We start from the raw sequence: 27,411 nt of genomic DNA on the forward strand, positions 1-27,411 counted from the left end.
GGGGGGGGGGGGGGGGGGCATGGAAGTGGTGCCATTGAATACAATGAACCGCCACACCCCCTCCCGCCCCAAAACGCAAGGGGAAGTTTATCAGCGATCGCTAAAGCAGCTACCGCTCTGGAACGCACACGCTTTTGGTGTGAATAAGGCCTCAGAGAAGTGAAATATATTCTAGAAGCATAGAGAATGTATGCAAAGTCTTACAGTCTTTAAAAGTTGCCACAGCCTGATAAGATAGACCTGTCCTCTGTCTGCATTCTGCAGAGAAGGACCCATGCTCTCTGTGTGGAAACAGTGGTCCCTCTGCAGAGGTCCAACATGCCTCCTGGTAAGTCAGAGCTTGAGCACTCCTGTCAGCAAAGACCATTCTGACTGCTATGGAGATCTTCAGCTCTGGCTGAGCAAGAGGCATGTCGGACATCTGCTGAAGAACCACACAGAGAGCAAGGGCCTTTCTCTGCAGCATGCATGAACTGTTAGGCCTGGTTCACGCTCTTTTGCTGTGTGTTCTTGGAATTGCACACAAATGCAATGTAATGTAATGGCAAATGGGGCCTGCAAATGACGCGGTTTTCCGCCACGTTTCCACGTGTACAATTGTCCACAAACGCGCCAGAAAAAACACAGGTCACTCATCGTACAAAAAGGTGCAGGAGCCTCTTTGCCGTAATTGCCGTGCGGATATGACAATGGGGCCACGCGTCAAACGCGGTGCGAAAACGAGCACAATTGCTCAAGATCACTCAGATGTGTACCAAGCCTTAGACTTTAAACAGCTTTTTTAATGTACCTGGAATGTATTTAGCCGATTTCAACTAACTGTTCTGTTGGAGTTTAGGCCAGGATCACACCCTTTTCCGGACCAGATCTGGAATGGGGTGAATTGTGCTTTGCCATGTTTTTACCACGATTTTGCGGCTTTTTTTTAGCTTAAAATGGGCTTTCAGGTGCATTCCATTACGTTCCTTTGCGTTTGCATGCTTTTGTATGCGTTTTTGATGTGTTTCCATTAGGGATGTCCTGATACCGATGCTAGCAGCAGTGACGCGACGATAGGAGAGGTAAGTAAGAAAAAAAAAACCCGCAGCGGCCAGTCAGCGCTGGTCCAGTGGGAGGAGCTCCAGGTGGGGTTCTAATTTAGCTGGCAGGCACCTCTAAGCCAGCTAAATTAGGACCCCACCTGGACCAGCGCTGCCGCTGACTCGTCCCTGCTCTCTCTGGCACAGTGACTCACAGTGAGTGAGGGCAGATTTTGGGGGGATTTATTAAGCAATTATGTATTGTCTGCACTGTATTAGCAGTATATATTCTAAAGGGTGAAACTCGAATAATTAGAATATCATGCAAAAGTAATTGCAGTAATTGCTGCAAAAGGGGCCCAAACCAAGTACTGAGTACATATGCAAGTCTGGACTGGAACGGACTACACTGGTGTGAACAGAGCCCAGAAATACCATAGGGATACATTGGGATGCTTTATTGGGAACAAAGTGTTCTGGTCTGGACATGATCAAGACATGGTGTTAAAAAGCCCTTAAGGTCATTTTAATTTGTGAACAGACAGGCTCTTTATTGCAGGCATGCTACTTGTCTCTTCCGCAATAAAAAAAAACAACAAAACGTAATATAGAAATCTAGATCTAGAAATGGAATGGATGCATCAACACTAACACACCAGGGATCCCAACCTGAAAAAAAGTAATTTCAGGGAGGGGCCCTTCTCATTTCGTTCGACTTTCGAATCATTGATGCGATGATCGATTTCAACCGCCGTGATTAAAAAATTTGTGGACCCATGCTGGAAAATTTTCTCGATGGAATGAAATTCTAACAGTGGATCTGGTTTTCATTCAGAAAATGAAATGTTAAATAAAAACGAAAACCGGCAAGTCTCTGACAGCATTATCTAACGTTTCGATGGGATTTTGTGGTACGAACTTTCGTTTGAAAATCTACCCGTGTATACCATACTTAAGTAAAACACCTTTAATAGTGTCCCCAGGACATAATGAGCACTTAACCCTTGCAGTGCAAAGGTAAGTTTTTTGTTTCACTCAGAGTCCTTCTTTAAATGTGAAATGTGAAGCATCCATGTACTGGCAGTATCATGACCATTGTTCTCCTGTACCCCTAGGAAGAGCCTGTCCTTGGCAACTACCCATACCTGCATCTATCTGTGGTTATAGAGAGCAGATCTCATTCTCCTTACCTCCACTCTGTATATATTAGAAGGGTGGTCTCGTCTCCCGCACTCCGCAGTCATGGTTTTACAGCAGCTATCTGGGACAATGTTTCCGCTGTTATTAGCTGTAATCGCATATAAGCTGTACCTCCAGTCTTCATAACTGCTGCTGCCACAACACCTAAACTGAGGCACACAGGACAAAAGAGACAAGCTCAGTACTAACTCAAAGCCGAAAAGACAATTTTTTTTCCCAACCTTTTTTTATGCTCCCAACTCAGCTGTAGACTGGATGTGCTAAACTAAAGGTTAAGACACCAGAACAAAGAATGTACCAGTGTATGCCTTAAAACCTCAACCTAGAAAAATGCATTGTGAAAGTACCATAAAATTGTCTTCTAAAATCAGGTCACATGATGATGAGCGGCTGCCCTGAGCTCCGAGAATACCACTGCTTGCGGTCATAACAAATGCCTACTATAAACATCTGACACTGAAAGGCTGGCTGAGCATAAAGCTGAACTCCCAGCAAATAACTGAATACAGAAATGAAATAGATATAAGGGAGCTGTGTTACCTGCCAAAAGGTTTTTTTTTTTATATCTGTCCATCCAGTGCTGAGGTTTAGATAGCTTTGCAACACAGCACAATTCTGTCAGGCAGGAGAGAGACCTGGTTTTGCTTTGCTGCAGTTATGGTGACATTGAATTCAGGTGTTATATCTAAGAAATACATTCAAGTACCTTAAAGTGGTTCTAAAGCCTCAGTTTTTTTTGCCTATATCTACTGCTATCAAGCAGTAGATAAAGGCAAAAAGTTTTTTTAAAAAAAAGAAACCGCCGTATCAGCGCTTTACACTTACCTTGTTTTGGCTGCGCGCTCCCATGCGAGAAAACAAAACTGCTCCGGCGGCCGCAAAGCATCTTAGGGTGGGCGCATGCGCAGTTCGGTTTTTCGGCCGGGAGACGAGCAGAGACGCAAGGTAAGTCTATGGACGCGTGCACCCGCATGCAGACACTGCTGGATTGGAAGTGCCTGCGAGCAGAGGAAAATCGGATTAAGATACATCATTTAAGGTAAGGGCTGACATTAACATTGGGGGAGGGGAAAAAATGATCCTTTAATGTCACTTTAACTATTAACATAAATGTATCTTATTTGTGTATCACTCGGCTGTAAATCCTCAAATCATCTCTGAATGGGTGCTGACAATGTCCTTCCTTCTGGAGGGTGGCTACTTTTGTTCCCCATGGTCCCTGTGTGTGTTGTAAAGTAGACACCGGTCCAAGCTCACTCCGGTGATGGACTACAATCTCAATACAAATTAGTAGTCTAAACTTGAGATTGTAGTCCATGTCCATCATGGGAGTGATCTTGGACCGGTGACTATGTTACAACACACACAGGAACCATGGTGAACAAAAGTAGCCACCCTCCAGAAGGAAGGACAGTGTCAGCACCAATTTAGAGATGATTTGAGGATCTACAGCCGAGTGATACACAAATAAGATGCATTTTTGTTAATAGTTAAGGTACTTGAATGCATTTTTATGAACTCCTGAGCTTAGTGTCACTGTAAGTTACACTTAGGTCTCTCTTCCACCCTGTGACTAAGCAGTGAAGGTAGAAGCATCAGACTGTTGAGCTCATCTCTCTGTCACTCTGCTTCCTCCTCGTATCAGCATGTTCATTGTTAGCACATGAGTATTGCAGCAAAACTGGTTGATTCTTTGCAAAGCTTCTCGCTCACCCTCTCTGAGCTCTGCTGTACATAGCAGTGTTAATCATTGTCGCTATAGTTTTCGTCAACAACATTATTTCAGTGACTAAAACTAAATAAAAACTAAGTTATGATGACTAAAATTATAATGAAAATATATTGACATTTCAGTTGACTAACTAAAATTAGACTGAAATGTTAGGGAGAGACGATTTGGGAAGAGATCCAATCAGAACTAATCTCTTTGGGCTTCCATTTCCGGGTTCCTTCCTGAATGGACAGCTAATAGGTAATATGTGCAATGGCATTACAACCAATATGGTTTTTCATGTTAATATGTTAGAGTTGCACTTCTGCTTGAAAGAATAAAGAATGTCATATGCAAGTTGTTCTAATCAATACATATCTAATTAATGATCCTTTGTTGAAAATACTCAATATTATTGTTTCTTTAGAAGACTTGGTTTAATCTCATTTTAGGATAAGTAAAGACATGTTATATATCACAACAGGTTAATCTGTGTCTGTATTGAATGTTCAAACCTTAACATCATATTCAGAATTCATCTAGATCTCAGTGCTTCATCTAAACACATAACCAACAATTCACACCTGAGCGATAATAAATATATTCGTTTTGTGTAGCACGTTTTCGCACATTTTTACACACGTAAAACATACAGTCACGCATTTTTGTAAGCAAATCATGACACATTTTTGTGTATACACAAACATGCATAGAACGCCTGATAGAAAGTGAAAAAACTCAGCAAACGCACATTTTTGAGCATTTCCATTAAAGTTTATGGGGCCAAGAAGAGCAGAATCTGCCAGGTCAAATTCAGGTACATTATTTGCATTTTAAAAAAACGATTAGAGAGCCACATTAATTAGTGTATTTCATAGCTGCCTGGAGTTCAACTTTATGTCACCATTTTTGTTGACTGCAGATATTTAGCTTAAAGCTAAACTCCAGGCAAACAGCCAAGGATGAAATTAGGGGTGCACTGATTTCAATGGTGCCGATACCAAGTATTTGGGCAAGTACTTATACTCGCCCAAATACTCCTGATACTTATCTCGACACCGGAACTTCCAGTATCAGGAAGCCGAGCGGCGAGTCATTACACACTGTCCGGGTTCCTGTTTGGCCAGGAAGCTATCTCCATGTTCCCTCATCACCAGGGAGCATGGAGCTGGCTTCCCAGCCAATCAGGAAGCCAGGAGGAAGGTAATGATGCACTCCCCAGCTTACTGATTGGTCAGGAAGCCGACTCCATGCTCCGTGGTCACTTGGTGATGAGGGAGCATGGAGCCGGCTTCCCAGCCAATCAGGAAGCCAGGAGGAAGGTAATGATGCACTCCCCAGCTTACTGATTGGTCAGGAAGCCGACTCCATGCTCCGTGGTCACTTGGTGATGAGGGAGCATGGAGCCGGCTTCCCAGCTAATCAGGAAGACGGGCAGCAGAGTCATTACATGTTGTCCGGCTTCCTTAATGGGACTTCCGGTATCAGTATTCAGTATCGGCAAGTACTGGGGAAAAAAATATCGACACTCGTACTCGATACCAAAAAAACGGTACCGGTGCAACCCTAGATGAAATACATGTATGGGAACTGCTGTATCTGCTAGAGGATTTATATTTCTGTCCATCCAGTCCTAGGAATTACACAATCCTGCCAGACAGCCCTGCCAGCCTGCTGACCAGACTTCTTTTCTACTGCACTATACAACCTAGCTAGATAACCTATCTGCTTGATCATCTCTTTGCTCTCTCTTCCTGTCAGCATATTCACTCCTAGTGCTGCCCCTCTTTCTGCTGGTCTACTTTACTACTTCTACTACTACTACTACTACTACTACTACTACTTTAAGAGTTCTACTTTATCTCTATCATATAGGGAAGCCCTCTGCATGACTTTTTTGGACACAGCTTCCACAGTTCATGTCCTCTTTAACTGTATCAGAAACTGAATCTCAGCAGGAACCTGATGTCACCCTAAGGGGTCAAATATGACCACTAGTATTACTCTAAACGTAGGGGTTAATTTACAAAAGTTTCATCTTGACATGCAGATGAGATCATGATGACATAGTGGCTCCAATATGACTGTGGTAATTGAGCAATGTCCTGCATAAAGAGACATGTGACCAAGTGTTGCTTCTACGGCCCAACACCAAGGGGTTCATTTATAAACTTTGGCCGTGCAGATTCCCTTCACACGGCACTAGCGCCCCTACAAGGCACTGATGGGTATGTGAAATTTCTATACTCGCCAGCACCATCTAGGGGCACTAGGGCCATGCGAATGGAACTTTTATAAATTAACACCTTAGTTTCACAGTGCAGCCTCAGAATTGAAGCAATGCTTGCTGGGAATTCTGAAGATCTATTTTGTGTTCTAAAAAATGCAGACACAGAACTAGATAATGATTTACAGTGATGCCTATCTTGAGTGTTTCTAAAAAAAACATGGTCTATATGACGTACATGAGTACATCTGTAATTTTCATTTGGAAAGAGTTAAAGTTTTAATTCAACTCATCTCAATACAGCAATATAAGTAGATGAATAAAAACACTTACGTCCTGCTGCAGATGATCTATGGCATATGTGACATCATTCATCCCCGGCTGAGCATAATTATTTATAATTGTCTCATTAAGACTGTCTTTTAATTCTTCACTTATCTGTATAATGGAGAGAACATTGGTGATGTAACATAAGGAGCAGTGGTGGGTGTATTAGGCAAAGCAGTGCCAGGTGGAGTCACTGTGCCCGTAGAGCAGTAATACATTGTAAACAACGAGACTTCCAGCCGCATTGTAAAAAGCAGTCGTGGTCCTTAGTGAGCCACACAATATGTCCAGGGAGCCACACAATAGTTTAGCAGTCATAAATTTGTGTTGCGTTAATGCCCGGTAAAACATGCATTGTAGTGCATTCATTTAGAATGACATCCCAACTCACTGTTACAGTAGTGGGCAAGAGACCTGCACTGCAGTGCACCACACTGCACATTCAGTGCGTTGTGCTGTGCTGCATTGCAAAATCACATTGAATTCTTAGGGGGTTATTCATTAAAGAGCCGAAGGATCCAGCCATAGATTCGGCTGATCCTTCGGCTCTCTTTGGCCGCCTCTGCCCTTTGGTTCAGTCAAACCGAACGGCTGCTGTATGGGCTAGTCACAATAGCCCGTACAGCAGCCGAGTGACTCAGCCGAGCCGAAGGCATACGCTTCGGCTCGACTGAGCCGTAGTGACAGCCGAAGCTTGGAGAAAGGTTGGCCAAGGCCAACCAATCTCCATTCAAATGACAGCTGGGCGGAGCAAGCCGTGATCTCACGGCTTGCTCCGCCCAGTTGTAATGACAGATCAGCGTCCCCAAATGACCTGGGGACACTGATCTGTCATTAAGCCATAACAACTAGTCAGAGCCGGACGTGACGTCACGACCAGCTCCACCCAGTTGTTATTCATTGGCCGGGACCTGCTAGAAGACTCTGGCAGGTGCCGGCCAATAGGAAACAGTTGGGCGGAGCTAGCTGTCACTGCTAGCTCTGCCCAATTGTTTTTCTTTTGCCGGTATCTTTGCCAGCGTTTTTTTTAAATAATTTTTCATTTTCTCTTGTTTTTTTTCTTTTCGTTAAACTATTTTTTTTTTATTTCCTACATTTTAACACAATTTTTCAACTTTTTTTTTCTTTTTTCTTCCAAGGTACCAAGAAGAATAGTCGAGCCGAATGCCGCTCGGCTATTCATTTAATGCCGTTCGGCCCCTATGAGAATAGGGGCGAACGGCATCGAGTGAGCTGCCGGAGCTCGATCCAGATGTTGGATCGGCTGAGTCGAACTCCTTCTGCATTTCAGCATGTTCGGCTGACCGAAGGCAGCTGGTGTATGGCTGATTTTAGCCGATGTACGGCCAAAAATACCAGAAAGGGGGCGGCAGACACCCCCCTCACATGACACAATTAGATGCTGCCTGAAGCTGCCTCATTATAGGGACAGCCGTGGAAGTGAGTATGTGCAGACTTTGTTTCCGCTCTAAGCCCCACCCAACAGTAATAAGCTCCTCTCCCACTGGACTGCAGCTGTTCCTTCCTGCTCTAGGGATGAGACAACTGATTGTCCAAGAGGTAAGTACACAATATTCTCATCTTGCAGCAGTAACAGTACCAAGACAAAAACTACATAGAATGTAACATAACACTTACCGTTTCATAGTATATATATGCCAGGACACCAGCAGCAAGTTCTGCTGCATAGACTGAAATAAGAATGACCAAATACTGAAAGAAGAAAAATGTAGGGATCAGTACTAAACCGAGACACCAACCCCTAAATACAATCGTAAATACCAAAAATAAATAAATGGGGCTTTGTAGGTGACTCATAAACAATGCAAGGAAATACAGTTAGACATAATGCCACATGACTCATTATTGTATAGTAAAATTCATATTTAATAACATAATTTCATGATTAGCAAAATGTTGCATATAAAAGACAAACACACTCATCTAAAATCAGGGACCTATGAACCGTCAATGACCCAAAGGGACTTGTGCCAATGTTAAGTGAGTCGATGTTATTTTATATGTCTCCATTCTTGTGTAAACTAAATTCTATCTCGGAATTCCTTCATAATGTAAAAATAATATTTACAAATGCCCAATATACAAATAAGTAAATAAATAGAATGAAACCAATTGTGTACTATTACTTAACTTGATTTGATGTACAGTATATTTAATTGTCCATACATTGTATAAGTTTTTCAAAGAATAAATACATTGAACTTACATACATATCAATATTGTGGTTTTATCAATGCATCATTATTTACTGGATACATTTAATCACTGATTTAGTAAGGTTCAGAGAAGCTGTTTCATTGTATCTCACATTTAGGTGGTTTTGTTAGGTGCATTACCTTGTATGCACATGAAGTTATACATAGGAGAGCATTGGTTTATAATTTAATCTTGTAGGTCGCATAAGGACAGATATAGATGCCTCCTCTTCCATACATACCCTGAGTTTTTCCTGCTTCTCTTCTCCTGGAGGAGTGGAGGGACTCCCCTAGATGCGAATCTGCTCGTCCCCAGAAATCTTATACATGGTATTTATGTATTTATCTCATTCATTGATCTATGTCAGTTAGTGTTATGTATGGCTAATTGCTATTTTCAATTATTTGAGTGCTCACTATAATATTCATATGGATTCTACAGGCCACTGCTATAAAGTTATTGAAAAAGCTAAGGCGAAACACGTCGAAGAATGGAAAAGTACAGATTTGTGATTGGAACATTTAACAATATGAAATTATATAACAATATGTTGACTGATCTTACAAATTATATATTGACTGATCTAATTTATTATGAATTTTACAATGAAATCAAGAGTGTTAAATATTGCTCCGGGATTTGCAGTTCCACAACAGTTGGAGGGTCGTAATTTGCCCACCCCTGGATTAAGGTGTCTGTGCTACCTGTGTGGATATAAATGCTGGGGGGTATTTTCCTGAGACTCATCAGAACTGAAGAAGTGGATTTGATAACCTGGGACATTTCTTCAACTTTAAAGAACAAGTCCAGTTGAATGTGACTACTACTAGCTGTATCATATACCTGGGCCAAGTTCTGATCAGGTGTTCTAACCTCAATGGCTGCATACTTGGTCTGAAGCCAGCGGATTGGTATGACAGCCATGGCCAGGTACTCACCGGGTCTAAGGTCAAGTTTATTCAGCTGAGTGATATATTTGTCAAACCTCCAACACTGCTTTAGCTTTTGATGCTCCCAAGCAGGGGCGTAACTAGAAATCACAGGGTCCCATAGCAAAATTTTGTATGGGGCCCTGCGATTCTTGTTACGCCCACCTAATAACCCAAACAGCCCACCTGAGAGTGACCCTGCAGAGCCCACCTTAGACTGTCTATGGTGGGCTCTGCAGGGTCTCAGGTGGGCGGTCAAGCCCTCTTACCTGTCAGCCCCGATCCTCTGTCCTCCTCCTTCTCCTCCATGATCGCTGGTGGGCTCCGCCTCCTCTGTCACTGGGCCACCTCCACCAAAGCTGCTGGCTGTCACCGACTCAGCGGCTGTGAGGAGGAACGCGCCGCTGCACACATCACTGACAGGTTGTCAGTGTTGTGAATAGCAGCGCATTCCTCCTCACAGCCACCAGTGATAGCCAGCAGCCTGAGATGCCATAGCGACCCAGGCGGCCCGCACACCATCAGGGGGGGTTGTCCTGGCTGGGCCCCCCTGTGCCCTGGGCCCCATAGTGGCCGCCTAGGTCGCTATGGCGATTGTTCCACCACTGCTCTCTAGGCCACAGTTGGCCTGCAAGTTTGAACAAGAATTGTGCAGAGGGATTCTGGTGATGTCTTCTTTTGTATAAGGTCTACTATATGTCACACTCGCTAAAACTCAATGGTGTCGCTTATGGTGTCGCTTCTCTGCTGCATGAACAAGCATGGAGTTGCCCAATCATTGTTCCCTTGCTAGCATTGAAAGCTGTCAACCAATGAGGGAGGGACTTCCAGTAGAGAATGGAAGTCTCTAATGAGACCAAAATCTGTTGCATTTTGGTGATCCTGCCATAACGCTGGCTATCCTTTCAGCCTGTCTCTCTTGCCCATCCCTTGTAACTTTTGCACATACTTTCAGACACTCCACGATAATCATGTGCTGTACAGTCATTATCATCCATGCTAACAATGGATTACCAGGTACAATGTGCAACAAAACAATTCATATTTATTTTTATTACATATTTATTGTTTTACTTCCCTCAACTTGCCTAATTAACACAATATTTATTTCTACAATTTGACAGAGCAGTAAGAGCTGGCTATAATTATAACAAGATTTCACAACATATCTGCGAAATTCATTACTTGAGCTGTATATTGTAAGATTTTTTTAACGAGACGGGTTTGCATACAGTGTAGATCAGAGAAGTCAGTGACAGGATTTCCAGATGTATCTTGGATGAAAAGCACAACTTGAAGCCTCGTAGAGGTTAGAACAGAATCTAGACAATACAGTCCGTCTTCCCAACAACAGACAATATAAAGAATGGGAGCGGCTAAAGGGGAATTTCAGCTCATACCGTATTGTTTGTGCACAAAACAAAGTGTGAGAAATATCATGCTGCCATTTATATGTTGAAAGAGATAGGATAAAGTACACCCTGGGAAGCTATTTCTACTGTTAAAGTGTAGGTCTTGGCAAAAATCAAAAGCACATCTCTGCAATACATGCAAATTTTCCCATGTTTTGTCTCTAAAAATGCTGGAAGCACAGACAAATACCTGTTGATTGTACCAGAAATCAAGTGAGCATTTATCTTTCTGTAGCGGCCTTACAAAACTAAGTGGCTGATGTATAAAATACTTTAGCTTCCGTTATCATGAAGCCGGGCAGCGAGTCATTTCACTTGTGACAAGGGAGCATGAAGCCGGCTTCCCGGCCAATAAGGAAGCCGGGCAGTGTGTAATGACTCGCTGCCCGGCTTCCCTGTTTGTCGGGAAGCTGGCCAAACAGGAAGCCGGGCGCTGTGTAATGACGCGGTGCCTGGCTTTCTGATGGCCAGGAAGCCGACTTCATTCTCCCTCCTCAAGTGATGAGGGAGCATGGAGCCGGCTTCCCGGCCAATCAGCAAGCTGCGCGCCGGGTCATTACACAGCGCCCGGCTGCCTGATTGGCCAGAAAGCTGCCTCCATGCTTTCTCGTTACCTAGAGACAGCTTTCCTGCTAATCAGGGAGCCAGGCGGCGAGTTTTTAAATGCCGCACGGCTTCCCGGCTATTTAGGAAGCCAGGTGGCAAGTCATTACACGCCGCCTGGCTTCCTTAATGGGACTTCCGGTATCGGTATTCTGTATCAGTGAGTAGCGGAAAAAAGTATCGGTACTCGATACCGAAAAAACGGCATTGGCGCATCCCTAGTCCTGAGGTTCCTCAAGATGAGGACCTCTGCCTTAAAGGACAATAAGATTGGGCAGCCAACTGATATGAAGCACAAAGTACTGTATATGCATGAATCATCCAATTCTAATAATGGAAAATTAACAGATTGGATTTGTGTGTGTTTAATGCTGCATGCTGAGAAGAGCTATGTGTGTCTGGTACCTTATAAGGAGGAAGGAATTGCAGGGCTCTTGGTTAGAATATGAGTGGGATCCGTCTGTGGCAGTGGGACTCACCTTCAAAGAACCAAAGTCGGCTTATTGCAAAGGCACCTGCAGTGATAAAAGAGCCACTTGTGGTATATTTAGCTCTCTGCAAGCATGGTTAATCATGAAATTAAATTCTGCATAATCTAAGGGAAGAGAGCGGTACCCAGACTGACAAAACAGCATCCGAACATGCAATTATCACCTGTTAAATTACTTTTTTTTTTAAATACCTTTTGTATTATCTATTTTTTGCTGGAAATGTATTATATTGTATAGCAAATCACCGCTTTCAGAAGCCACATTAAAAGAAAGAAAACCAGAATTAAAACTTGGTTGATATAAAAGGAGAATTAAAGGACATATCTGTAGAAATGTGTAAAACACCCTTTAGATCCTTTTATGAAAACATTCAAATGTCATGCTCTCATTTTTCAATTCAGCTAGTATAATTGCTTGAACTCTGTCACCAAGCCTATAATCAGGCTTGCAGTAGGAGAGCATGTTGCAAAGGTAATTCGATTTAAAAAGACCACTGAGAACTATAAAGAGAAAAACATATTGATTGAAAACAGTTTATTCAGAGAAAGGCCTACAACCCTTGTACACAAGGTCCATGTTCTGCCCCATGTCATTGCATTGAACTGAACTTATGTAACTGAATTGAAGTTATATTATTGATGTATGGTATCTGCTTCCATCTAGTGGTGAATTCAGTACCACAGCAACTTGTTTATCTTTTGAATTTGGTGTCTCTCTCTGTTCTCCACTCCTGTTTAGAGCTAGTTAGTACAGTCCTAGCTAGACCTGTCCTGCTCCTTCTATGTTCCTTCAGTCAAAGTTGGTCAGTGCAGGGACAAGGTGTAGTAAGTCATTGTTTTCTTATACTTCAAAAACTGGAAAAACACCCTCTATGCTGCACTTATTTGAAGTAAAATGATGTTGGATTCAACTTATGTCAAGTTAAACTGTCTGTGGATGGTGCCGAGTCAGCAAGTGGTACTGTCCACACAGACTGGGATCAAAGGAGGTATGTCATTGCATATAAACCTGTCAGTGATCTGTGCAGCGGCGTGTTCCTCCTCACAGCCGGTGTTGAGTTAGTGACAGCCAGAAGCTGTGGAGGTGGAAGGCTAGGCCAGGCGTCAGAAGCGGAGGAGGCGGGTCCGACGATGGAAGAGGAGGTGCGGCCTGCCAGCGACTATGGAGGTGGACAGTGGATCAGGGCTGACAGGTAAAAGGTGTGCAGCCCACCTGAGACCCTGCAGAGCCCGCCATAGAGAGTTTATGGTGGGCTCTGCAGGGACACTCTCAGGTGGCCTATTTTGGATATCAGGTGGGCTCTGCAAGGGCATAACTAGAAATCACAGGGCCCCAATCAAAATGTTGCTATGGGGCCCTGTGATTTCTAGTTATGGACCTGAGTAAAGGTCATGTTATGACTGCTACCTCTTTCTCCCTAGTCCTAGCATTAGTGTAGGTGGGCAAAGACATTGCTTGTGCTTTTCTACAGCACCATCTAAACCCAGATTTTCCTGCATGCAATGCTCTGAAACTACATGTGGCTGTTCAACAAGTTGTTGTGTCCAGGTACATTTTTATGTTACTAATAGACAGCCTTGGACTCTCTCGTCTACACAATCATGCTGCATTCATGTTGTGACGACATGGTGATCAGTTTATAAGTTAAATGTGTATTGGTGTTGAGTTGTGTTTGAGTGCGTTATGCTGTGTGACCTGGTTAGGGAAAGACTATCAGCACCATCCCTCGTTATCTCCCATTGTTCTCTGAGGGAGCTCAGAACAATGACATTCTGGCCAGGCTCCTGCTATGGCCGTCTGGAGTTCGTTAGCAGGTGGACACCTGTAGTGTTGAGCAGACCGATGGTCTGGGAGGGGAGGGGGGATGTGATGGGATTATATTCTGATTTCATCACTTGCTGTATATAAGTTTGTGCAGTTGCTCAATAAATCAGAGTTTGTTTTCCCTACACTAGAGCCTTGGCTAGTGACTGGGGAAACTGGGAGCTACAGATCAGCGGGTTCCAATATCTCCTCAGCAAGGAAGAAGACAGCGGCGGACATACTCATCCTGAGTACGGGGGTCCGTCACACATGTGATTTTGGGTAGTCTTTTGCATGTATTATATCTGAAGGCCCCACCTTGTTCAGTTTACAGTTACCTACTGTACTGTGGGAAATGGTAAAAATCAATAATTATGTTCTGTGAAGGACGAACAAGGGCGAAAGCCTTTGTGACATCACAACTCGAATAATCTGGAATGCACCTTACAGTGCGAATTCTCAGAGTTGTAAATATGCTGTTGTGATGAGGTTGACATAGTTAATAAAAGCTAAAGGTTGTATTTCTCATGAGTGTGACACCACATGAATGTGTGCATTACTGGACAGATATCATTCTGCTCATAACTGCTAGTAGTAACACCAACAGCACGCCCAGGCAACATAATGACACACAACCTGTAGTCCAGAGGGACTTCAGGAAGACAATGGATGATGTTGGGTGTCATCTACTCAGGAAGAGGCATGGCAGTAGCAGGAGAAGGAGCAACTGTAGAAGTGCACAAAGACGTGGATGAGATGAGTATAAGACTGAGCTTTGAAGGGTTGCAAAATTTGAGAATTATAGTGTTCAGTCTGCCAAAAAACAAGAGCCTATGCATCAAGATAGACTTCTACCCAGAACCACTACAGAAATCCTTCTGAATCTGGTTGAATTGGAGTTTTAAAAAACTAAGATTCATGATTCATGCACTGGACTAGTTATCTTTATATGATAGTATGGGGCCCAATTCCAGTTTCTAACAGCCCCTCTCTGTCCACAGAGGACCTCCTGCTTTACATTATTGTGACCTTATTCCAGCAGCCTTCTGACTGGACACATGACACCACCAAGCGCTCTCCCTCTTGTTCCTGCAGCAGCAGTGAGCGGAAAATGGCACCATGTAGTGATGTAGGAGCTGTTTTCCGCAACATCTACCTGTGAGACCAAGTAGACAATCTTAAGACACCCAAGGAGACAACCTTGTCTTTGATACCCTGAGCTCACAGTATGTATGTTTTATGACACCAAGTGCCATTAAACTTGCCTGAGGACCAGTGCAGGACCGCAGAGGGGGGCAGAGCATGTGGTGGAGAGAAATACTGCTTACCAAACTTTTAATGCAAAGCAAGGCACAGGGGGAAGAGAACATAGGCATAGAAAAAATAGACTCAATAGTTTAATTTTTTTCTGGCAAATAGCACAGCTTAAAAAAAAAAAAAGCAATTATACAGTTTTGTGTACTGTCTCAAATCTTCCTTTAACAAAGAAACCATAGCGATATTATGCAGAAATGATCTAATTTTGGCATATATTAGCTCCTGATTATCTTTCCTTAAATTATTTTAATATGCAAATTGCTCTGTAAGTATTGTTTGTCACAACAACGACATCCAATATTAGAACTTTCCAAAAACAGATTGCGCACGGTCTAGGGAACAGGCCCCTTGATAACACTTGATGAGATTAGTATGGGGCACTTATTAAAGTTTTTTTAGTAACTTTGCACTCCTGGGGAATCAGTGTGCTTTTTAATGTGAATTTTATCTTCCATAATTAGGGCTTCTATTTAGAGCTTCTTTTGTCACTCATTATTTCTAGGCAATTAGAAAATCAATTAATTTTAAGGCTCACTGTTGCAGCTTTTCTGTCTCTTACCATGTTTCTCGTTAATGTAGTCTACTGACAAAAGGATAAAACAAAACAGCCACAACAACATATTCTTAACTATTGTAGACTCGTCGGAAGCCTTAAAGTGTAGTTCCGCTTTTGCAGTCAAATTTGAGAAACCCACACTATATGTTTGTTATGCGTTCCCATTAACGCAGCATATCTAAACATAATTCTTAATATATTTGTTACCTTTCTAGTTTGTTTTTGCAGCAGGCCTTCGGGCAGACTGCAAGCTACTCTGAACAATTTGAAAGTAAAAGTAGAGAGGGATTCAGTGGGGACAGACTCAGTTTCCTCTTTTTAACATAAAATTCAGAGCACAAGCCCTCAGCTGTTTAACCCTTTCTTAGGACAGACAGTGTTCATATCCAATTTACAATTGATAATGAGAACTGCCAGCACAGTACAAACAGGGTTAGTTATGGTAAACATTATCTCCGAAGCCTTCTCCTTAATATTACAAAGCAGGGGAAAACTTCAGTTTTGGATTTTTCGGAAAAGAGTGAGTAAAAATATAAGAATCAATTTGGATTTTTTTGTTCTAGTAATGCTATGTGAATAGGAACATGTAACAAATATAAAGTAGCTGTTGTTCCAATTTGGCTGCCAATGTGGCAATACAAAATAAAAGGTTCACGACTGTGAAGGATTCTTTATACTACCCTGTTCTACTGCCCATTCCTAGAATCTTTGCTCTCTTAAAGAGCAATGGCCACACATTTGAGACACTTTTGGGTGTGTTGGAAGTCAGCTTTCCTGCTGCTCTCTTTGGTTCCACCTTTGTTTGCCACAATAGTGACGTTGGGGCTAGCAGAATGAACCACAGCATGTGGCAGGGGACACAGCATTCAACATACCTGCAAATGATGGTGATTTTTGGGACCGCCACATATCTTTTTACAAAACACTTTGAGCTGGCCCATATTGATGCTCCTGGTTAAGCTAAATAAAGAAAATTGTAAGCCTTTATATTTTTAAAAAACCTACTACGCTAGAAAGAGTTCTTCTTTGTCCTGAACTCTTATTATGTGCTGAACCATGTACATGGGATTATATTCTACATCCAAGGCTGCAGCCTTGGGATTGCAGCCTCACTATTGCTGCTACTAAGGCTGCAGAATGGGAAATCCATAACCAAAAAGTAATCGGTGGTGTATGGTGGCTGGTGTAACATCAAGCGCCTTCTGTGGGCTTTGATATGAGAGACTGTCCCATAGGCGCATATTGACCTACACTTGTGTCGTCAATATGATTAGGTGATTTTTGTGTTTGAAAGGCAGACAGAAGGCACAAATGTCAGATGTCAGAATTACAGATGGTTGAAAAGAGATTAGGATGACTAGAATGATGGTATGTACATTTTCAGGCAGTTTTGAACAAATTTCCATTACAAATAAACAGGGTTGATTTTCCAAACCAATAAACAGGGAAATGCAATCCCACCAACTGTTTCTTCAAAAGCATGAATCATCTGAAACTCTCATTGTTGAACTGCTTTGATCTACTTATTTTTTACAATTGAAAGCTATTTGTAAGTGGTCACAATTTCTGTAAAAATTGCTTTGTGTATTGCCAGCAAGATACAGTAAATGACTTGGGAGGTAGGGGCTTAGATAAAACGTCTTCTAACAGGAAGGTGGTGGAGACCTTTAAGGAGAGTAGAATCTTCAGGAATACACCAGCTTGTGGACAGTGAAAGGGAGCTGAATCATCATCAGCTGAAACTGGAGAACTGCCACCTCCTTACAGGGCAATTTGGCAGGTCCAGTGCTGGAATCAACAGTTGTTATTGACACCTGCACCAAGTTTCCATAAGAGAACGGTGTAACTACAATACTTGCACATGTAATCATAAAAGAGTTTTTCTGACCTCGCTAAGATTTCCTCCAGATACCTCTTGTTTTAAAAAGACTCTACTCTTCATTATACTGGTTTAATGAAGAGCTTTTGGTTCATATTAATCCACCTTAGCATTACCTATCTCTCATTGATCCCCAAGCCCTACCCCATAGAAGCCAATGTTTTCAAGCACTGCACTGATGTTCTCCAACAAGCCTATAACAGCTGTATACAGTTTGGTATAAATGTGTATTTATTATAATAGAAGGTGATATCTGTGCCATAAATCAGCAGGGCTTGATCCAAACTTACCCTTGGGGCATAAAGAAATTATTTGCATGGCTCTGCCCACTATCCTAAATTAGTAATAAACCACTTATTTTTGAGGATGGAAGTTAGAAATACAAATACCTTCCGTTTATTATTTGCTCCACAAAGGACTTGAAGCCCAGAGCTGGCTAAGAATAGATAAAGTATACAAGGTATAATGACATCCTGTAACTTAGCCTAAGACCACTTTAATTTATCCACGTAGTCAATATTGTAAATAAATAATCCCAGTAGAAAATTCCCTTTGCATAAAACACATTTTTTTTCAACTGCTGTTTTTAATGTAAATACAAATCCTTTAACTTTGTTAATAAAAGCTTGCCCTTGACCCACATGGGGCTAGAACGCTACCCTGGGCCTGTCCCTGTGGTACCTGTAGGAGTTAAACCATTAATACAAAACACGTTATGTTCTTAATGGTTCTTTTATTCCCCCTCTGCCTACGTATGACTTGTCTGCACTTCTTAAACCTACACAAATTAGTCCCACAGGGCTATAGAAAATCCTGAGGATACTGACAGGGCTTGGCTTGCAGGGTACTAATAATCCCTTGAACAACAGAATTTACTTACTCCCGGCTGTTCTGCGTCCAGCAGAGAAACAAGCGTGCACATCAAACTCCATTGCTCATTAACGGCAAATATTGAGAAGTTTTTGTTCTTCTTTTTAAATTATAGAGAACCGATTGCCATCAATTAATATTTTCTCATGCTGAACTGCCAGAAGCTGCCTACGCCATATATTATGCAGGTTTTTGTTTGCGATATGTAATGCATTAATCACCCTCTAACCTCTGAAAAAAAATTAGAAAGGTTAACGGCACAGGAACTTTAGTCAAACCTCCAGTATTTAAGCTGATTTAGAGGGCAACATTTTCCTGCTGATTGGTATTCATTTTCTTTCCTAGCTCTCACCTTCTGCACCTGCCTTTCCTATTAACTCCGTCCCCATGGTTGCTGGATTCTGAATTTGTTACAGGCCTTATTTTGAGCCTATGTTATAATGTACATAAAGACAAAACTTTTGTTTCAGCTTTTGATAGAGGGGGAATTGTTAAGACCCCTTTCGGGTTTCTTTTTCTTGTCCGTGTCCCATTGGGCAGATTTCTCTTCACTTTCTATTCTACAAATAAAGAAGGAAGTAAAAGGAGATCTCTCCAAAGCTTGGGGAAATCCCCTCTTAGACATTTGTCAGCAGAATAGGTTTCCTCAATGGATGTTTTCCCTCACCTCCTGTTCCTATGATAAATCAAAAACTTTGGCTTTCTCATGACTTTCTGTATGGGTGACAAATAGAGAGGGAGAATATTCCCAGCAATAAAAATCTGACAGTGTTTATCTTGCTGCATTCCGTTCGCTCCCTCCCTAATCCCTCTACCTACCCTTGGACTCATTAGTCATATGTGAGTGCCCACTGTCCCATTGCCTTCGTCTTGAGATTTGGGGTTCCACAATCTTCTCCTGAAACATGCTTCCAAACCGCAGTTCTGATGTGAAATAACTCCAAGATAAGAGGCTAATTAGACTCCTTGGCATAACATAGGACAGCTCTGTATTTCTTTTTTTTTTCTTCAATTTAATTATTTATTAATATTCATTAAAACAAAGAAAGATAATTACATTCTCTTTCATGTACCTTTAGGTATCCAATTATCTAAATACATGATAACAGTAAGTTTAAAAGACAACAACAGGAAAAAGAAAAAAAAAGAAAAAAGGACGAGATAAAAGAGAAGGAGTGAAGGAGAGAGAGAGGGCCTTAAGAGGGAAAAAGCACGCAAAAAGCAGGGAGTAAATACCGTTATCATACACCCTCTCCCTCCACTGCTCCCCCCCCACTCCCTCCCTTAGTCCCTTTATAGCACCATTGTGTCTATATCACCAGGTAGGTGAGCTGTGGCTTGAAAAGTATGACATTCTCACCACTTCCCAACCGCATCTGTATCGATCATCTGAGTCCACCCGCTTATTGTAGGGCGTTTGAATGTCCTGTCGGGACCAAGGGAGCGTCCAAGGTAAAGTCCATGTTCTGTATCCCTTCTTGCCAATCAGGAAGTGCTGGAGCTGGAATTTCCAAAATTTGACAGAATTGGTCAAGATCCTCAGGGAATCGAAGAGTCGCCATTTTCCCGTTTTTTCGGGCCAGGAGGCAGGAGGGAAACCCCCATCTATAAGTTATACCTGCTTGCTTCAGATTTTCCAGCAACGGGCGTAATTCCCTACGCCTCCTCAAAGTTTCCCTGGCAAGATCTGGCTATATCTGTATCTGCATGCCCTCAATCTCCTGTAATGGCTGTACTCTTAGTTTCTTCAGGATCCTTTCCTTATCTGTATAATAATGGAGGCGGCATATAACGTCTCTAGGTGTCTCCGATATAAAGCCCCGCGGGCGCGTTGCCTTGTGTGCCCGATCGAGCAATAGCGGAGTGGTAGGTGCCTGTCCCAGTATAATATTAAAGGTCTTCCTGAGTATATTAATCAGCTCTGTATCCGACGTGGTTTCCTGGAGACCTCGCACTCGGAGGTTGTTCCTGCGGCTCTTATTATCTTGATCCTCCACTCGGTTAGATATTGCTCTTTGAGAATGGGACAATGAATGCACTTGTTTTTGTAAGGCTAACAGTGCCCTTGCTTGTTGATCCAGACGGTGTTCACCCTCTTCCACACGTTGAATCAAGTGTGTTACCTCCCCTCTAAGGGACACAATATCTGTCTTCAGGGATTGTTCCAAATGGGTAAGCATTGCTGTTAATTCATTTCTGGTAGGTAGTGCTCTCACCATTTCGTCCACCGGGGACAGCGAGCAGCGATCTCGGGTGTCATTCAGGTCTGTGTGCGCAGCCATCCCTTCAGCTCCTCTCTCATACATGGATGGATCAGACAGCACGTCCGCTCGTGTAGGTGAGCCTCGTTTTCGCTCCTGCTGCTGCTCTGTCGCCAGGAAGCGTGTAATGACCCCCTTATTCGGCGTTTTTGCGGAGCCCGAACCGGAGCGTCCTGCGCCCTTCTTCATGTCGGTATGTCTGTATTTCTAACATGATCAACAAATGTTTATTGCAGTCATCAAACAGATATAACAAAACGTGTTCAATGGTAAATTAAACAGACCAAAAGGGAACAAATAGGAGAAGTTCATTGTTAAGGTTTGCATACACTTTAGGTATAGGCACTGGAGGCCACCTACGACATGGCAAGGGTCCATTCTTTTAATTTTTTTAAAATTGACAGATATACTTTAGGAAAGTCCACTCTGCAATTTTGTTATGAAGAAAAAACTATATTCAGTGGTTACTCTAACATATACCTGCTATATGTGGACAGATGCCTAAAGCGTTTGCTTTAGAATAATAAGTGTAGCCGGCGTGAGTGGGGTTATGAATGGCAGCTCTGCTCTGTTCTATTTTGAGAATTGGAATTTGCATCAGTCTTTCTGTGTGCCCTACTTTCTGTTCTTTTACCTTCAATAGCAGCACTGAGGTACATTTCCCATTAAAAAGGGAGACACTGACATCTTTTAAACGGGTTTCCCATCTTCACAGAAAGAAAGTCGATTGCCTATAACTTTTACTGAATACACTGCATTTTCTTTCTAACACCTGTATATATGTGCAGACATGTATTTCCCAGTTTACCATTCCAAAAAAAGATGGTGTTTTCAGGCAGGGGCTAAAACAGGTAATATAGCATTTTAAAGAGTATAATCCATCAAAAGTGTTTTCTTATATCTGTTTGATAAATGCAAAGACATATCTTTTAATCCTGCAAACTTCTAGTTTCCTGTAATAAGCTGACTACACCCGGCCTTTGCTAAACTGAGTGATATCAGCCCTGCTCAGGCTACCTCTGTGAACTGCAGGACACCTCCTCCTATGCTTTAGAGATGCGGAGTGATCAAGGTGTACTGTAGTACTAACACACTTCCTGTACTAACATAATTAAGCTCTTACTCTACTTTATCTATTGAGGAGCAGCATTTTTACCCTAGGACAAAAAGTATATTAGGACTAAAGAGAACATCTACAGCTTATGTTATAGATAAAAGGAGAGGGGAAGGTGTTTTGTAAACTCTGCTTTTCCATACATAAAGTGCAGTGAATGATTGTTTCTAAAGTGTGTTTCTAGTGGACATTCCTTCTAGTGGACATTCATTCTAGTGGACATTTGTTAATTGTCTGTTAATATTTCCTATAAGTATGATGCCTAGTGTTTTTCTGCTCCTTTAATCCTTCTTTTTTTTTTTACTTTTGTAATATTGCATGTGAATCACATTTAGGATAATAACTATTTGGAAATGTTATTGCACTGCTTCCTGTGTTTAATCCTTCCTTGGGTTATGGGAAATGTCCACAAGCCAAGAGAACATGAGAACATGACACAATGCATAGCCACAGTTGATATTTATATTAATGTGAGTATTACATAGTTAATATTTTAAAATGACAATAAACCCTAAAATTCCCCCCTTCCCCCATGCTGCTTTAAGGACTTACCTTAAATGATGACTCTTGATCCGATCATCTTCTTCTTTCCAGTAGTTTCCAGGAGTCCCTCCAGCACTGGTGCCGGTCTCTGATCCAGCGCTGACTCCTGTCTCTTCCTGTCCCATGGAGTCTGTGCGGGTGCACACTGCTGAATTGACTTACCTTGTGTCTCTCCTCTTCTCCTATCCAAAGATCTGCTACTGCACATGCGCCCACCCCATGATCCTTTGTGGCCGCTCGGGAATGTTCAGATCTTCGGATGGGAGCGCGCGGCGGAGACACAGTAAGTTTTCACCCTTTTGTTAACTTTTTTTAAAAATGTTTTTGCATATAGCTACTGCTGGGTAGCAGTAGTTATATGCAAAAAAATGTGAGGCTTTAATAATAATTTAAGCCATTGTTCATTGGCACTACTATAGCTGGTTAATATACTGCCATCTTGTGGTTATTTTGGTTATTGCAACATCTTTTACAGTGTTCCCTCCCATTTATGAAGTATTTCCCCCTTCTGGTCCAAGTAGTCCTTTTAGTGTTATGGCTGGTTGTTTCATGCCCACAAGTAATTTGCTTGCATGGGGGAAACATTAGCGTCTTTGACCTGCAAATACTGTCATTTATATCATCTGAGAAGCAAGGTAAGTCTATGGACGCGTGCACCCGCATGCAGACACCGCTGGATCGGAAGTGCCTGCAAGCAGAGAGGAGTCAGCGGAGAGCCGCCGCACCGCTAGAGGGACAGATGAAAGCATCAGGAAAGAAGAGGAAGATCGGATTAAGAAACCTCATTTAAGGTAAGTGCTGACATTAACATGGGGGGGGTTTTACTTTAATGTCACTTTAAGCTCAGAAGAAAACTGGTTCTGCACCATGGAGAGGGTGAGTCTGCAGGGGACAGCACCAGAGAGGAGGTAAGTGTTGCAGCAAAATCTGCTTTTTGTTATATTTTTGGAACGGCTTTTAAAAAAAAAAAGTAACAGTAGTAAACGCTTTAGGATACTTTTGACAGGAGATGCCTCTCTAGAGGTTCTGATTAGAATGTCTGTACTTTCCTTTTATCTTAGCAATGTTTTTGAATTCTAGGCACCAGGGATCCTGTTACTCTAGTGTTCTATGTTTAATAACACTTGATATGTTTCATTCTTTTTTCTTAATTTTATCACGTCTTGGTTATAAATATTTTTTGCCCTTTAAAGTGATCTATAAATGCAACAACAAATATGGCTTATTGCATTTGTTGAAATAAGTAATTTTGTTACAACAGATGTCATTCTTATTATAGTAATTGACAATCCCCCCACACAATGGAACTTAGCAGTTAGCATACAAGCCCTACATATCATAGAGAAGCGAAGATAATGGAGTGTTTGATAGTGTTCATCTGAATGTATTCATAATTCTTACAATTCCAGTAGTCACTTACTTTCTGTCCTGTATATACACACCGCACGCACACCCCTCAACTTTTTTAAATCCAATGTATATTGTATAATATATAACAAGAAGACATACTAATTCCACAATGCTCACAGCACAGTGTAAAGAGGGTTTCACAGAGACACCAAAGGTAATCTCAATAGGCTACAGCTCAATAAAAGAAAAAACACATTCAGTATGCCCATACACAATTAATCACTCAACATCTTCATAAGGTAATAGGCTAAGGGCAAAGAAGAATAGCAGTATAATAGCACAAGTAGATAACTAGGAAGGGAGTAGACGTATAAGATTCGTTTTGTTCCGAATTGAAATTCGTACGAATATCGTACGCATATTCGGACATTCAGAATTGCATACAAATTTCTGAATGAAATAAATAACAAATCCGAACGTATTTACAATTTTACTGTATTTGGTGAATGAGTAGGGGTAACAACTACCCCTTACTCATTTACAAGGTGGGGGGGGGCGGCACCTGGGTTCCCCCTCTACGAACGGAGGAACCCAGATTCAGATAAGCCCCCTGCCCGCAGACCCCCACAACCACCTGGCCGGGTTGTGGGGAAGAGGCCCATGTCCTCCTCAACATGGGAACAAGGTCCACCCCTGACAAAGCACCCTTCCCATGTTGAGGGCATGTGGCCTGATATGGTGCAGGAGGCTGATGATCGGATCAAGGGTCTGGTACGGGATTTTAGGGGGGACTCCACACTTCTTTTTGGGTGTTGGTATATATTGGGGAAGGGGGGGGGGGGGCCTCTACATGCTGGTTTTTTTTTTCCTTTTATTGTTTTTTAATGACCTGTCAAAAGTTAAAAAGCAAAATGTCACTTTACTGCAGTGACAATTTGTTCGTAAATATCATTTAATTCATCCGGAATTAACAAAAATCCCGATTTGTCCAAATCCGAATCCCGGAACTAAATGACTTTCGGATTGGAATCCCAAAAAACAAAATAACGAAAAATCCAAAATGATCCGAAACAATCTTTTTGCCAGCTTACATGTCTAGAAGGGCGCATCAAAGGAAAAGAAACAAGAAGAAGCAGAAGAAGTGGGTAGATGTAGGTACACAGGAAGCATGGTAGAGAGGAGGAGAAGCCACACAGTGCACCAGGTCATGAAACCATGGTGAAAGGTCACGTGCCCCATACAGCATTACATTTATCTAACATGTTACACAATCTTGTTGTTAGGTTTTCCATTAGTCTGACCTCTTTGATCTGGTTTAATAAGTTCAAAAAGGTGTGTGTGTGTGTGGGTTGCTTGCTCCTGGGTCCAGATGCCGAACGCTCTGGAACGCAGTCTTTGTGGTGTGAACTGGCCCTCAGAACACAAGACTGACAAAACAGAACTACAAATCTTTAAAGGGTATCTATGGTCAAAAACTAAATGAAAAATGTATTTCTATATTGAATTTCTATCCCACTAATAACCGCAGGAAGTGAAAACTCCTCACCATGACCAGAGACCAAAGCTCACCGATATGCAAATAAATATCTGTTGGCAATGCTGGATTGCTTTTCTGTTGGTGAATTTTAAAGGGGAACGGGGGTGAATTTTAAAGGGGAACGGGGGTGAATTTTAAACGTTCCCCTTTAAAATTCACCAACAGAAAAGCAATCCAGCATTGCCAACAGATATTTATTTGCATATCGATGAGCCGAAAATGACACTTTAGGCAAAATGCTGAAATTGCAGTGCATGCCTGGTTTATCTCCTCCCCGCTGGGCGTTGCTCTATGTCCCCTCTGACACAACCCAGCTTCCAGCGGGTAGGAGAGAAACTGTCACAGAGGGCCGAGTTGTGCGAGGGAGAAGAACGCTTTGAATGGCCAGCGCGTCATAAGAGGCCGGACTCTCCTCCCGCAGTCAGCTGTCACATGAGACTGAGCTCTCCTCCCCACACCGCTCCCTCTGCCTCCTGTGACAGCAAGTCAGGATGGAGAGCAAGTACAAGCAGTCAGTGATCAGTGATCGCTGAGTGTTTGTAAATAAATCAGGACAGAGCATGTTTACTGTGTCCCCAATTATGAATGAATGGGAAGTGATCTACATCACTTCCTGTTCATTCATAATTGTCGACACATTAAACATACTATCTCCATAAGTTATGAATGAACAGGAACACTCAGTATAGAGGATTCCTGTTCATTTATAACAGTGGCTGCAGAAAAAGAGATTGAGGACTGTGTGTCCTCAATCCCTTCTTCTATTTTAAAAGGGAAATATCAAGGGTCTGTTTAGACCCCTAATATTTCCTCGAAGCCCCAACAGTAAAGTAAAAAATACAAATATTTAATAAAAATAAATAAATAAAATATTAAAAGTTTATAAAAATAAAATAAAATAAATAAATATTTAAAACAATTTGAAAAGGTTAGAAAAAAAAAGGTTTCACTTTCGGCCTGACATTTTTATTTTTTTTACTGATTAATAACAGAAATATTTATTTTGATATAAATTTATCCTATAGAAGTAATTAACAATTAGACCGTATGGTCCCATATGGTTCAATAAGAAAAGGTTGGTGTCTTCCACCATAAATCATTAGTTTAAAGCATAAAAATTGAATTGACCAAAATTGCAGAGACTATGGGGTTTTGGACCACACTTTTAATCTCTTTTTTGATAATATATTTGTATTTGTATACAACCACCTTGTAGGTAATATGTCGTTCATGTTCACTGATCATAATTGTGCACTTTTTGATATGCACACACACCATCAGGGTGTTATATGTTTGTCGGCCTGACATTTTAAAACATTTTCGGTTCTGTTTTGGTTTTAAAACTGTAATTTCCGTGCACCTCTACAAGAAAGCATTTTCTTATAAAACTACGCCACCGTCTGTTCTCGCTTACCGCTAATCAATTATTACAGCAGCCTCTACTTACGAACAAAAGGCAGGCTTTTTTTTCTCGAATCACGGCACAGCATCCGAAGAATCCTGTTAGCATGACCACGCCTCCAGCGAACAGCAGGATGTATGCGGATATTGAGAGAGTACTGTAGGCAAGGAAAGATATGTAACTGCTTTTCTCCAGCAAGGTCCACAATCCCATTGCAATGGCTGCGGCGCCACCAATCTGTGCAAGAAAGAGAGACACACACGTTACCACAAGCTCTGACTGGCGTGGGGGGGGGGACACCTGAGGTGTGTTCAGTTGCTCAGCCGCTGCGAGTGCTGAGTTAGCAAACTGCCACTGAACGCTGTGCTGCAAGTCAGCGCTGCTAACTTAGCATTGCAGCGGAAGTGAATGTGGATGCAGAGTGCTGAGTGTGACGGAGAAGGTGGGGACAGAGCAACAGCGGCCATTTTAACTGTGGGCACACCTGGCAGTGCTGGAGAAAGGTGCCTGAATTCTGGAGGAAATCAATTTAGCGTGGGAACCTACAATTTCATGTTTTGGTGGACTGGCACACCAAATATTTGTTGGAAAATGGTACTTATTAGTCAAAAATATTATTCTCCGACATTTTGCTTAGCACTGT

The 27,411-nt window shown here is 42.1% G+C and overlaps 1 protein-coding gene across 1 annotated transcript in view; it reads right to left on the bottom strand.

Moving 5' to 3' along the window:
- LOC108787983 (tetraspanin-11-like) overlaps positions 1–27,411 on the bottom strand; it is a 36,663-nt gene that overhangs the window by 3,498 nt on the left and 5,754 nt on the right. The window contains exons 2-5 of the mRNA XM_018557687.1: positions 26,814–27,005; positions 8,123–8,197; positions 6,491–6,595; positions 2,210–2,368 (exon numbers count right to left, since the gene is read on the bottom strand). Coding sequence (XP_018413189.1) covers positions 2,210–2,368; positions 6,491–6,595; positions 8,123–8,197; positions 26,814–27,005 — 531 coding nt within the window. The remainder of the gene's footprint in view (positions 1–2,209; positions 2,369–6,490; positions 6,596–8,122; positions 8,198–26,813; positions 27,006–27,411) is intronic.

This window comes from Nanorana parkeri, unplaced genomic scaffold (genome assembly GCF_000935625.1).
Source record: "Nanorana parkeri isolate BGI_ZX_2015 unplaced genomic scaffold, ASM93562v1 scaffold14, whole genome shotgun sequence".
Classification (NCBI taxonomy): Eukaryota; Metazoa; Chordata; class Amphibia; order Anura; family Dicroglossidae; genus Nanorana; species Nanorana parkeri.